The sequence below is a fragment of the Gopherus evgoodei genome, chromosome 3 (assembly GCF_007399415.2).
Source record: "Gopherus evgoodei ecotype Sinaloan lineage chromosome 3, rGopEvg1_v1.p, whole genome shotgun sequence".
Classification (NCBI taxonomy): Eukaryota; Metazoa; Chordata; order Testudines; family Testudinidae; genus Gopherus; species Gopherus evgoodei.
Genome location: NC_044324.1, coordinates 124,027,441 through 124,041,261, shown reverse-complemented (window position 1 = coordinate 124,041,261; position 13,821 = coordinate 124,027,441). Strand labels below are relative to the sequence as shown.

At 41.2% G+C, this 13,821-nt stretch overlaps 2 protein-coding genes across 8 annotated transcripts in view; one reads left to right on the top strand and one right to left on the bottom strand.

Moving 5' to 3' along the window:
- Positions 1-1,013, top strand: part of KATNA1 (katanin catalytic subunit A1) — a 28,607-nt gene extending 27,594 nt beyond the window's left edge. The window contains exons 12-13 of one of the 3 annotated variants that reach the window (XR_003999627.1): positions 121-220; positions 927-1,013. The gene's annotated coding sequence lies outside the window, so the exon portion shown is untranslated. Of the gene's footprint in view, positions 1-120; positions 531-926 lie in introns of those variants that run through there. The other 2 variants (XR_003999628.1, XR_003999626.1) reach the window with 2 other exon arrangements.
- The window catches only part of GINM1 (glycoprotein integral membrane 1), a 36,093-nt gene continuing 23,146 nt past the window's right edge, over positions 875-13,821 (bottom strand). For 4 of the 5 annotated variants that reach the window (XM_030556557.1, XM_030556561.1, XM_030556555.1 and 1 more), the window contains exons 4-8: positions 10,344-10,495; positions 8,146-8,302; positions 7,207-7,340; positions 4,207-4,370; positions 875-1,840 (exon numbers count right to left, since the gene is read on the bottom strand). In XM_030556557.1, the coding sequence (XP_030412417.1) occupies positions 1,741-1,840; positions 4,207-4,370; positions 7,207-7,340; positions 8,146-8,302; positions 10,344-10,495 (707 nt within the window). In that variant the 3' untranslated portion in view covers positions 875-1,740. The remainder of the gene's footprint in view (positions 1,841-4,206; positions 4,371-7,206; positions 7,341-8,145; positions 8,303-10,343; positions 10,496-13,821) is intronic. The other variant, XM_030556556.1, reaches the window with a different exon arrangement.

The following is a 13,821-nucleotide window of genomic DNA, read 5'->3' as shown; positions in this document are numbered from 1 at the left end:
TCTACTTCCCTTTCGAAGATATGAATATCAATCAAATCATCTTTGGTTTTCATTTTGTTTTATTTGAATTGAATACTGGGATCTGTTCACCACGGGGTCTCATATAAACTCTTTCACTAGCACAGAAGCCGGTCATCTTTGTGCTTGTTAGAGTCTGATACTGCGAATCTCAACACAGGAAGAATAAGATTCACTCAACAGTGGTTCCAATTCATTTTCAGTAAGTTTTGCCCTTTTAAATGTTCCTGATTCTGTTAAAAAATTGTGACATGAGTAAGGTGCAAAAACCTGAAACTTGTAACAGTTAATAAATTAAATGTAAGTCTGAAGTGAACTAAGACTTCACTTAAGATACATTGGGAAAAGCATTTCCTTAGATATGCTGTACAACACTGATTAATATCCAGACTATTTTGCCAGCACTGCTGCTGAGCCAGGGTTGCAGTCAACTCACTCTACAAGTGTTGCAATTGTCTTTAGAAAGTGGAGACCAAGGGCATTAAACATATCTGGCACACTTTCTATTTAAATTGTAAACCAATTGCTGGCAGATTAACTTGGTCAAGGAAGCCTGTGTTCTAAAAACAGCTTACTATTCAGGAGATGTACAAGTGGGTTCATGTCCTAGATTTTTTATAGAAGTCCTGTCTTAAAATTCTTAAGAGTGGCCATTCTCCTAAAATGGGATAACTACTTCCCCTGTTTATGGATGTGCCAATTTACCATTCAGGAATTTTACTTTAAAAATTGTAAACTTAGGGCCAAAGATCAACTATTCTAGGGCCCACTGCCCTCAATCTTAAAGCAAGACCACACATGACACTCATGCAGTTCATTCTTGTAATATTTAATATTCCTACAAGGTAGGGAATACAAATGGAAAGTTAAAAATCCAGCCTGATTTTTTTTTTTTTTTTTTTCTTCAGGTAATGTATTCCTGCAAGCCACTTCTCTACAGATTTCCTTTCAGGATTTTTTAAATACACAGTAAACAATTTGCATGTTAATTTGTGAACATTTGTGGGAAAACTATGCCTCCTGTACTCAAGATAGTAAACCACTGTCTTGTAAAACATGTGTAAAGTTTTTCAGAAGCAAGAACACAAAGTACCACAAGATATACAAAAAGCATGGTAAACAAGTCATCTATAAGTGGCTTACAATTTTCAGTAGGGAAAAGGCTGAACATGAAATTGTGTATTGAATAAAGTGCTTGAAATATCAAAAATTGCCTTAATACCTTGTTTTACATATATAGTAACTCATTTTAATAGCAAGACCATTTGTGTTTTTTTTAACAAGGCACAGTCAAGGGTAATAGGTCTAAAAGCAGGCTGACCAGCTTTGTTCTGGCTTGCAGGCACATCTGTAATCTTTTCCTTCTATTCCTTTAGCCCATGCTTGAGATGACTGAAGTTTATCACATTCTGTATTTCATTATCTAACTGCCTTATCTGTGAATACAAAGGCCAGCTCCCTGTCCTAGCTGCTGGGAGAGTATTTTAAAGAAGTTAAAACCTGTCATAACCCTCATAATGGGAAGCTGCTGTTCCTTGGGAGCAAGAGGCTGTGGAAAGAGGGGAGATCATTTTGGGCCTCCACCTTGAAGTGTCCATTTAATTATAAATCAGTTGACATACTATTTTCAGAATAGGAAGCAAATAAGGTGTTCAAGTGCCAAATTTCAGGTCCACGGAAGATTTGTACAAAGATTCAGATGCAAATATGGTATTGAGTACATCATTTCTCCACTAAATTGTCTGTCTTCTCTGGAATATCTGAAGAGATGTTTATCACAAGCCCAGCTGTAGTGTTGATATCCTCCAGGTGCAGGACTCCTCTGAAAGACATTACTTCACATTAGAAAAGGGTAGCTCTGTTTTGATGATTTTTTTTTTCTTGTATGTTACCAACCTTTCATTGTAAATCAACATATGAAGTAACTGCAGACTTCATTTATTTATTAAATGAAGAGGCAGCATATGTATTGGAGGCTTGACAAAAGCTGCTTTGATACTTGTTGACTTTTGGCACATCATGTAAACTGGTTTCCAATTTAAAATCAGCATATGCTTCAGTTCCTACCTCAGATATTAAATCTTGATTTGAGGGCAGTTTAAACCATTATCTGCCACCAGGAGTTACATTAGTGCTAAGCTAAAGTGCCTGTCAATGATGACATCTTTACAAGACACTTGCTTTTACAATAGCAAGCTCTGCTGTAGATTCAACACACGACTGTTCAATTAAGGGATGAGCATTGATACCCCCTCCACTAAAATCAGGCCTGCTACATGGCTAGTTCTAAGGTGATTTCTTTAATCCATACAGGAAAAAAATGCAACCTTAAAAGGTGGCCTGCAATTGAAAAATTACCTCTCTATCAAACTGTTGGCATAGACCTCTTGAAACAGTGGCCAGCAGTGATTAGGCCACCTGTATGCTTTTCAGTGGTAGGTTAAGAAGTAGCCTAGCTCCACTACTGTTTCTGACCACTTACTTACACATCAGTGCTTTGTTTTCATTGTCAGTCTGTATAATTAGCCTTTTTTCTAGTTCTGCCTACTTTAAACAGGTGCCAGTATTAAGCCACTTGCTTATTGCATGGAAGTAGTCAGATCCAATGAGTGTTGTTGTTTCCCTACTCTGAATAGATGAATTGCTCTGGCTTTAACATTGTGCTTGGTGTGAAATGAAGATGGCAGGAGGTGACAGCCAGTAGGGCAGATGCCTTGGTCAGGGCACTTTAAGTATATACCTTTTCAGTTTGCAAACTCCTTACTCCCCAAACCCAGAAAGGCTGTCAAGCATCATGAGGCCTCTCACTCCTGCCTGTCGGGCTTTATTTCTTAGATAGCTTTATATAATGTTACAACTGAAGACATCAGCTAATTTTGGCACAGACAAGTCCACTGTGGCTCAGATGTGAGACATTTTCAGATTTAACTTCATATTAAGGTTGGTCTGGCATTTTATTTTCAGTATGTTAAAACACTGAGGAATGTTGTCTTAACTGTGTTGGAAGTAAGCGTACACTCCCTGCCTTACTCACTGAGCTGAGGTGCTTCTTACTCAAGGCAGCAGAGCTGGGATATAGGAACCGATGACTGCATTCTACTCTGCCAAGCTGCAATTAATGCTTTCCATTGTCAGAGCACTACACATGCTAATTCACCCCCCACACTTATGAAAAAGGGAGGTAAATTGTCACCAGATGAGGGAAGAGAAGTGACTTCTGTAGAATGAAATGGTGTATATAATTGACTCACATGATTTAGGCTGTCTACACTGCCAATTGAAAGACATCACTTTTGTCCTTTGCAGGTGCTTTATAAAGCTCCCCTTCCCTCCCCAAGAAAGCTTTTGCTGGGGCAAGTGGCAGTGTAAAGGGCTCAGCTCCTTGTCAGCAGGAGTACTCGCCTGTCATCAACGCAAACCCTGCTCACAGGGGGTGGAAGTAGTTTGTCAGCAAAAAACAGCATTTACACAGCTGTGTCACTAAAAGCTGTGTAGCGTAGACAAAGCCTTAGGGGTATGGCTGTACAGCGCTGCCGTGGCAGCACTTTGAAGTGCAAGTGTGGTTGCAGCACCAGCGCTGGGAGAGAGCTCTCCCAGCGCTGCAGATACTCCACTTCCCCGTGGGGATTAGCTTGCAGTGCTGGGAGCCACCCAGCAGTGGGGCACTGTTTACACTGGCGCTTTGCAGCACTGTAACTTACTGCGCTCAGGGGCCTGTTTTTTCCACACCCCTGAGCGAGAAAGTTGCAGCGCTGTAAAGCACCAGTGTAGCCAAGGCCTTAGTGTTTTCAAAGCACTTCACTGTCCTTGACTGAAAGTGTAGAGTTATTGCTAAAGCCAGGCTAGAAACAGAATGTCTGGTTCTTAACCTTGTTTGACTACACTGTCATGGCAGAGCTTCAGATATTTGGTCTTCCTGTTCCTGAGATGAATAATAGCTATAGAGAAAAAGCCTACCCCTAACAGATTGTCTTCAGAGAGCTGCTACTACACCTGTGAGATGGTGATAATGTATTAATAATTTAATAGGTGGTATTGACGTGTTTTTTCCAAACTTCCTTATAAGAAGTGACTTACAGTGGAAAGCTAATCACTGCCTTTTTGTAGAGTGGTAGCAGACTCTCCACATTGAGATAGTCTTATGACTACAACCATAGCTTTTTTGGGGAGTATGCAAGAATTACTCACTTGTGTTCACAGGAAGGGAAAAGCACTTTTAAGATTCCTAAAACTAGAGCTGCTCCTACAACTCCAGTCCCAATGACTTCCATCAGCTTAAAGAACACAGGAAAAGATGCAAGCCAGAACCCGCACAGCTCTTTTCTCAAGTATTCCACCCACTGGCACATCACCTAAAACCAAACATGTTAAAAGAACAAGATAAACATATCAGAAAGTAGTGCAGTCTAGCCACTGGTGAATTTCTACAAGATGTATTAGCTCTGTTTTAAATGTATAATACAGTTCATACACTGCTTTACACACTACTTATTTTTTAATTGACAGTCTCCCGGGTCAGGAAGATCTGACACATGCAAATGTGAAATACAGCTTTAGCAGAGTGATATGAGAGGAGATCCCATTTTTGGGTGGGGAGCTGAGAACTACAGAGCAGCTGGAGGCAAGGCTATAGTGAAGCTTAGATGTAGATTACACATGCTACTTGAGACCAGAATAGCATTTCCCTGCTATACACTGCAATGGGAAAGGGTTACTGGTGATGCAGCAACAACATTATATTGGCTATGAAGCACCTTTGAGGGCTGTCTGATAGAGCACAAGAAGGTAGAATGTTTGGAGGAGAACCCCAGTGATTTTTTCAGCTATCAAACAATGTCGGGCATTAACCTGCTACAGTGGTGACTTACAGATAGTGTTTCATTTTCACTCGCTTTTTGTATCTGATTGCAGCAGTCTTTAAAACAGGAGCGTTGTAACAGTAACTATACTCCCAGGTGAGGAGAGGACTGAACAGAACCTTTCCTTTGTGTATGATTGTTGCTGGCCTCTAAGGGCTTGGCTACACTTGCAGCTGTAGAGTGCTTTAAGTTAAACCAGCCTTCAGAGAGTGCAGTAGGGAAAGCGCTCCAGTCTGTCCACACAGAGCTTAAAGCAGACTGGCATGGCCACATCTGCAGCACTTGCAGCTGCATTGGGAGCAGTGTATTATGGGCAACTATTCCAGCACACAAGTGACTGCAACATGCTTTTCAAATGAGGGGTGGGCAGAGAGTGAAGTGTGTCAGCATGCTGTCTTGTAAGTTCAGACCCTCCTCCCTAACTCAAAGCAAACACTAACTGTTTGCTTATCTGGTCTGAGAAAAACAAACAGCCAGCATTCTGAAAGGAAGCTTTAAAAGGGCACTTCCACCTCCCAAGTTCACAACAAAAGACAAGAGAGGCCACTTCAGATAAGGGGATTATGGCATGTTTCCAGGTCAATTAGAGCATTGTAAAGTTACTTCTCATTTACACTGGCACTGAAGCGTCTCACCCAATACGCAACAGCTGTTAGTCCTCTCAAAGAGGTGGAGTACCAGGAGCGCTCCAGCCAGGGAGTCAGAGCGCTCTACATGTCTTGCCAGTGTGGATGGGGAGTAAGGAAGAGTGCTCTGAGAGGCTTTATCATGGTATAACGTGCAAGTGTAGCCACAGCCTAAGGATATGTCTACACAGCAAAGAAAAATCCATGGCTGGCCCCTGCTAGCCACCTCAGCCTCAGGCAACGGGGCTGTTTCATTGCTGTGTAGACTTCCAGGAGCCTACACACCAAATAAAACAGTTCCTGAGGCTGAGCCTGCTGGCACCGGCTAGCCACAAGGTATGTCTACGCAGCGAAGAAAAACCCAAGCAGGCCTGTCTGCAAAGGCCTATAATTTAAGAATTTTGGTGTATTCTCATTGCTTAGCTAGTTATAGAGGTATAAAAGAGAATCAAAATCACTGTCTGCTGGTGTAAGGGCCTTCTCTTACTGTGACAGTCTAAGGCCTTGTTCTTAGGCTAAGCAGCAAAGGCAGCCATAAGCTGGCAAGTGTATGGTCACATCCTGACATTTCAAACTAATCAATGAAATAAGGTGCTATTGGGCTGTTAGGAATACAATCCTGTCCTGATATTCCTATCACCTCCAGAGAAAGGGAAGAGCCTAGAAGATGTAAAAGGAAACTTAGTTTGATATCTATAGCTGGGATGTGAAATCCTCATTTCTGTATTGTTCTATCACTGTACTCTCCACTTTCCTATTGTTTGTCTATATAATCCGTCTGGTTCTGTGATTGGTTCACACCCAACAAAATTAGTAATACAGCAGACAGAAACAATTAAGGTGGTGGGATATAATTGGTTAAATAACCATGTTACAATGTTAGTACTGGCTAGTTAAATTTCAGTAAAATGATTGGTTAAGGTATCCTAAGCAGAACTCAAAGTTTTACTATATAGTCTGCAGTCAATTAGGAAGTAAGGGGGGAATGGGAACAGAGAAGAGGGAATTGGAATCATGTTTCGCTAAGGGGGTGGGGGAGAGAATGGGAACAGGGACACAGGCAAGGCTCTGTGGTGTCAGAGCTGGGAAGGGAAACACTGAGGAAGGAAACTAGAATCATGCTTGCTGGAAGTTCACCCCAATAAACATTCAATTGTTTGCATCTTCGGACTTTGGGTATTGTTGCTCTTTGTTCATGCGAGAAGGACCAAGAAGTGAGAGGGTGAAGGAATAAGCCCCCTAACACCTGGAAGTCCCCCCTCTGAAGGAACTATTCATTCTTTTCAGCTATCTCTCCCTAGAATAGCTATCATAGCCTCTAGAAAGGCACAATATGTTTGCTGAAATGGCATGTGGATGGCCTTCGTGTTGCAATGCACAACTTACTGAATCATACTGGGGGGTAGAGGGGCAAGGGGTGTCTGGCTTCCTTTCCTAGCCATGGATTAATGGGGATAATTTACTACTTTCTGCTTGATTCCAAAGAAGGAGAGACTAAGATTCTGTAACATTAGCACTATGCTGATAAACACAAACTTAATTGTCCAGTCCTCTCAACACCACTCCCCCTAACTGCCATTACTTTTTCTAGATTTCTCACTTGCTCTTATCCATTTCCAATGCTAAACACAAAATTAGAGAAATTTCTGATTCAATTTTAACAGGGACTTAAGATGGACATCATAAGTATTTTAAACAATTACCTTATAAGATGATGGAGGCTCTGTCCTGAGAGGTGTCTCTGGTAACTTGCCAGGTAATGTCTCTTCATCTACTGTAGTTTCTGCTTGCCTGAGGAGGTAGTGACTGGTTGGTTGCAGTGGGCCTTGAACATCTACTAAAGAAGAAAAGCATAATTAAACAAACGTTTTTAGCTTCTCCATTTCACCCACACAACTTCTGGTGGAGCAGTATATGAGCTAACGGTGCACACAGCAAGCAAAAGAAAGTAATGCTGCATGTGTGCGTGCGCTGCAAGGTTATCTAAATTTATAATGAAAATAAAACATTTTCATTTGACCTTTGGAATAAACCCTGAAAGAAGCTGAGGTAGCATTACTAGGCAGATTCAACTGTGACTTTTAGCTGTTATCTACAAAAAGGTGAGAAATAAAATTAATCAAGTCCCTTAGTAAACCCATAAAAGAATTTGATTAACAGAAACTGAATTCTGGCCACATTTTCAACATAAAGTAAAATTTGGTAACTCACACTATTCCCTATATTGAAAAGGGCCAGACAGGAACTTACTTTACAGAACTCAATTCTTGTCTTGAGAGAGCTTCAATGGTAACCTTTATTGTAGGATGACAGAAATGGCAAATACAACTCAGCTAGGAGAACTACAGTGATACTAGATCCCCATCATCTTAAGTCTCATTTCAGAAGCACCTCTGAAGAAAAAAATGCATTTGAAAAGAACACAAAAGAAACAGCACACACAATGCTAAAGTGCTAAAATAAGGCATAACCAACAATCTCTTGATGAACAGGAGTGTGTGTGTCTTGGGCAAGTCAGTTCACCTCTACATGCCTCAGCTTCCCTCTCAATGAAACAGGGATAGTGAACCTTGCCTGTCTTTGTCAAATGCTTTGTGATCTATGCATTAATAGCATTACATTAAGTGCTATATATTACATACCTTTTCCTGAGAGATTGGGAAGTGTAAATAACACGTCATTGTCTCTGGGGATGGAATATAGCATGCTTTCCTTCAGAGGAACAGTATGGTTTGAATGTCTAAGTACTCTCAGGCCCTTAATTAATATGTTTATTTCAGTAACTTCCTCTTGCTGAACCTGCAAAGGAGAAAAATATTGGAATTCTATATCTGTTTTAAAGTAAGGGTGAGGCAGGCCACTGGCTAAAAACAAGCTCCATTAAAATACTCTAGCATGAAGATTTTTGTGGATGCACAAATATTAATAACATAATTAATAGTATATATTTTTATTTACTTATACATTAGCATAAGTGCGTTAAAGGTGCCTGTTCCTGCAAGAAGGTGTGTTAATATGATCAGCTTGATTTTCAAGAGTTGTACCTAACTCATTATGGCTATGATTCAGAAAGGTATTTAAGCACCTGCCTCACGATTCTATGATTCTATGTGAGTAGACTCAGTGAAGTAAATAGGATTATGCACATGATTTAGTATACTGCTGAACTGAGGCCTACGCTACTGGCCATTCACTAGGCACTACTGCTACCATTTCCTACTTTACCAAGTCTGACATCAAGGGATAATGCATTTTTACACAGGTGTATTTATCTGCAGAGCCAGTAAGGTGATTTCTGATATGACCTGCAGCAGTTCAGCTTGTCAGCAAAACAAGTTCTGCCAACATGATTAATATCTCCATTTGTCCTTCCAGCAGCTTACGCTTACCTACTCTTTCTTTAATTTAAAGCTAAATATTCAGAGTAGGGAGTGGCACAACACTGATGTAACAAAGTTATTAAAAAGTACAAACAGAATATGCATATTTTGTAACCATATTTATACTAGACTGACCTAAAACAATCTCATGATTTTCCTCCACACAAATATTAGGTGATGTATTATTTTGACTTATTCTTTATTTCTAAAAAATGATCATTAGAAGTACTGACTTATGAGGGAAAAATTTCAGTGTGAAGAGTAATAAAAGAGCTGTTCAAAATACAAGACCAGGAACTGACAGAAATCCGGCGTGTGCATTGGGTCCAGGACGAAGACTGCAACATGGAAGTTTGTCAACAAAAAGGAATGCAGTAGGATGTAAGCTATTAGCTGGATCCTGCCCTTAAGTGATACACAGTATTGCGTAGCTCAGAATTAAAACTACTGCATAATATGAATCATCTGTTCACTGACAGCTGATAATCAAGATTGGATGCAGTGTTGGTATCAGGATATTAAGGAGACAAGGTGGGTGACCAGCTTCTCTTGGTAAGAGACTCTTCTTTGGATTGAAAAGAGTGAAAGCCCCAGACAGAAATAAAGCAGTTTAATATGCTAGTACTAACTCCCTATCAAGATTTGAAGTATTTTGTATAGAATAGTGAAAGATCTGAAACAAAGCATTCCTACTATATGGTAGTCAGAGTAGGAACCAGTGCAACACAGGCTTAAGCTAATGTTTTCATAGTAAAAGGTGTAATACACACTTACATTCTAAAACACTCAAAACAATGAATTACCAGATCATTTTAATAAGCTACAGTCACAATTATTTTGACAAATGTACTACCTGTTAAATATCTGTGCATGCACAGTGAAAGGAGAATAAGCCATTTTGATAATTCTTTATTAACAAAATCATAGTGAAATCTCAGCAAAAACTAGAGCCTGTATAAGACAGAAACTTATACAAAACTATAAACTGGACATTTTTTGCTGCAACAACTTGTATCATTAGGTATGCTCAGTGCAGAACTTTGGTTTGAAGAGTGAGTGGCTAACAATTTATGCAAAAATTTTGAAAAATAAGTGCAGCATACTTTCAATTTTTTTGTTGACATATTTCCTAAATTCTCATCTCAACTATAATTGAGAAACATCTTTCCATAGCAAATCAGATTATTTTTTCTTAAGAGCTCATTTGCCCTCGGTGTCTCTCCCCTAAAGCCTGTCTGTGATTATTATTTTCATGGCAACTATCAAGTTTTTGGGGATAGAGCATTGCTTAAAATTCACACACAATATTCTATAAGGAGACAAAATAGTCTAAGCCTTGATCCTGCAAGGTGCTAAGCACTTTATCCCCAATCCAGCACAGCACTTAAGCATATGAGAGTTAAAACGTGTAAAATTACTATTCTGATTTAGAATGGGCAAATAAACACGATTAGTGTTACCTCTCTCCCATCGATTTCTGTCACCTCTTCCTGAATGACAATCAACTGCAAATTTGATCTGGATGCCAAGGGCCACTCACGAAACAGGATGCGAACACTGACAATTCCCCAATGCCTTTGATCCAATAGGTTATCAGAGTTTCCAGTTTCCACTGTCAACAGATAATTATGCAGTGCATAAGTCACAAAGAGAAACAGAAGTCCCACCCATCTTCATGACCTTACTACCCACAACTGCCTCATACCCGCCACCCCGAAGTCTACCATGATCACACACTCAACATCCCTCCACCTCTCTCTCAATGCTTCCTGGACACATCTACTGTCCTCCTCCCCAAACACCATGCTCCCACCACTAGTGACTGTGTGTTAGATGTGAAAATGAAGAGTCCAAGTTTGTGCTGATATTTTGATGTGCAAGTGGTCAGGCATATGAATTGAGGCTGGTCTCAATGTCACATCCACGTTGTTGATGCACTGCACAGCTTGTCCATGTTGGGAGACACAAGGTGCTTGGCCTTGTGTCTTCAGTCACCCAATAAGACCCTAAAATGTTTATTGCTTTTACAGTAAAGCCACTTAATATCAAAATATTTTTTTAATTTTTTTTTATTTATTCAGCAATGCCTTGCATGATGAAAAAATTATGGCCAAATAAGAAAAATACTAAGAAATTTATATAGGTATCTCCCAGTGGATCCACAAGCTTGATGAATGTTTCCTGAATTACGATACTGAATATACAGTTAAAGGGCCTAAGAGATGCAAAGCACCTGCAGCTTGTTGTACAGACAAAACTACTGTGACAAAGTTCCTCCTCTACCTTGGTGGGTCCTGTGCTTATTGGCAGATTTGCTCACCTCAATGATCTTCCCCACAGTCTGGGTCAACTCCTCCTGTGTCTGACGGCTTGCCCTCTACTCTGGGTTCCAGCCCAGGGCCCTGTGGATTGCAGCTGTCTATAGTGCCTCCTGTAACAGCTGCATGACAGCTACAACTCCCTGGGCTACTTCCCCATGGCCTCCTCCAAACACCTTCTTTATCCTCACAACAAGACCTTCCTCCTGTGTCTGATACCGTTTGTACTCCTTAGTCCTCCAGCAGCACACCCTCTCACTCTCAGCTCCTTGAGCCTCTTGCTCCCACCTCCTTACACGCACTTCCTCTCCTCTGGCTCCTCCCTCCCTGACTGGAGTGAGTTCTTTTTTAAACCCAGGTGCCCTGATTAGCCTGCCTTGATTGGTTGCAGGTGTTCTAATCAGCCTGTCTGCCTTAATTGGTTCTAGCAGGTTCCTGATTACTCCAACGCAGCCCGTGTTCTGGTCACTCAGGGAACAGAAAACTACTCACCCAGTGCCCAGTATATTTGCCCTCTACCAGATTCCTGTACCCCACTGGCCTGGGTCTGTCACACTACACAGGATCTTTTCAGGGGACAAGACAAAGATGCCACATTTATTGTAACAGTCTGATTTATGACCAATAAGTAATATCTTAATTTTTATACACACACACACACACACACACACCCATTAGATGTTCTGCAGCTGCTGCATAGTTACCAGTCCTGGACATAGCTTGAGTTCGTAGCTTGAGTTTGCAGCTTGGGTTCATAGCTTATGGCGGCTAACTGGCCAGGAAAGCCGGGCACAACGCCGAGCTGGGTCTCTGTTGGCCATGCACCGAGGCCCTTCCATGTTGGCAGCAGAATGTTACCCTCCAAAGTCTTCCATCTCACCCATCCTTTTTGTAGGCTTGAGTTTGAATCCAGAGTCTATAGGTCTTGCTGTGTCACGCTTCCTCTGGGTTTGGTGATTGATCACCCGTCAATTGCAGGCGTGACTTTCAGCCTGGGACTTGGCTTTGATCTTCCTTCTATTGTACCTTTTCTTTTTAGGGTGGACTCCTCATATTTTGTTAGGGCTGTTGTCTGCATCTTCAGCCGGTGGGGGTTGAACTTTATTTCATCAGGACAGGCTGGGGCTGGAGGTTGATTCCATCACCCATACATACCTCAGTCACACATTTAAACTCAACTAATAAGATTACAGCAGGGTTTGCAAAAATGAAGGTTGGAGGAAGCTTTTACAAAATGGAGTGAGTGTTTTAAAATGGGGTTTGAATTACAATATGGCAAACAGTGAACAGAAGTTACAATATAGACAAGTATAGTGGATCGTGAACAGAAGCTAAATTGTTTTAATTGTTCACTTTATTAATGTATCAGTTTTACAGAAGCCAACCTTGAGACTGACCATAACTAGTGAATCTGCATGTAAAAGGATCTTCAGTCAAACGAACATCATTGTCTCAGCTTCATTAATTATGCAATCCACTGTGCAAATCCAAGTATCAAAACACTTTTGACTGGCAGTCCTTGCACAAGACTACACCACTGAACTAGGCGAAGGAGAACAGACATGTTCGCTGGGTCGTGGAACAGACATGTGCAACACATCTCAAAGAACAATATTTACAGAACAGGTTAGTAACCGTTTCTTCTTTGAGTGATTGCAAGTGTCCATTCCACTTCCGGTTTGACTTGGGAATGGGCGACAGGGAATGGATTACTCGGTGATTACCTGTTCTGTTCACTCGCTCTGCGGTACCTGGTATTGGCCACGACAGGATACTGGGCTAGACAGACCTGTGGTCTGACCCAGTATGGCCATTCTTATGACCTAATTGTGAGTCACTTGAGGTGAGTTTCCGAGTCCACCTGAACAATGACCGAAGGACTGCTCATCAGAACTTGGCACCATCTCTGGAATGCTGAGATATGGTATAATAAGTAGTAAAGGTGTGTACTGCAGGCCAAGTTGCAGCCCTACAAATATATCTGATATAGGCACATAAGCTAAAAGCACTGCAGAAGTTGCTTGAGATCTTGTTGAGCGTGCTATCACCTTGCTTGGCAGCACTACGTTGGCAGTGTCATAGCACAGGTGTATACAGGAAGAAAACTGGTACAAGATCCTCTGCAGCAAGACGAGGGGGGAGGGGGAAGGCCTTCTTCCAGTCTACGAGTGCTATAAACAGCTGAGAAGATGATCTCAACAATCTAGTGCTAGCTAAGTAAAAAGCCAACATCCATGGCACGGAATCTAAACACTTCTGAATGGCAGCCGTTGCACAGGAGATACAACATTGAACTAGTAGGGGAAACAACAGCTTCCCCCCATTACAGACAGTATAAAATATCAGGATTGCGACACCTACACAACAGCATCTTATACATGAGAAACCTCCAGTCCCAATGTAGGTGGAATAATGACAATGGCAAAATATACCTGAAGATCAACTTAATCCTAAATTCCTATTTATCCTACTCAAATGCCCTTTGGATGCGTGCCATCCAACATAGGGACACAGCCATGGATATAAACTGGACACTAGGAAGTTTAGACTTGAAATTAGATGAAGGTTTCTAACCATTAGAGGGAGTGAAATTCTGGAACAGCCTTCCAAGGGGAGTAGT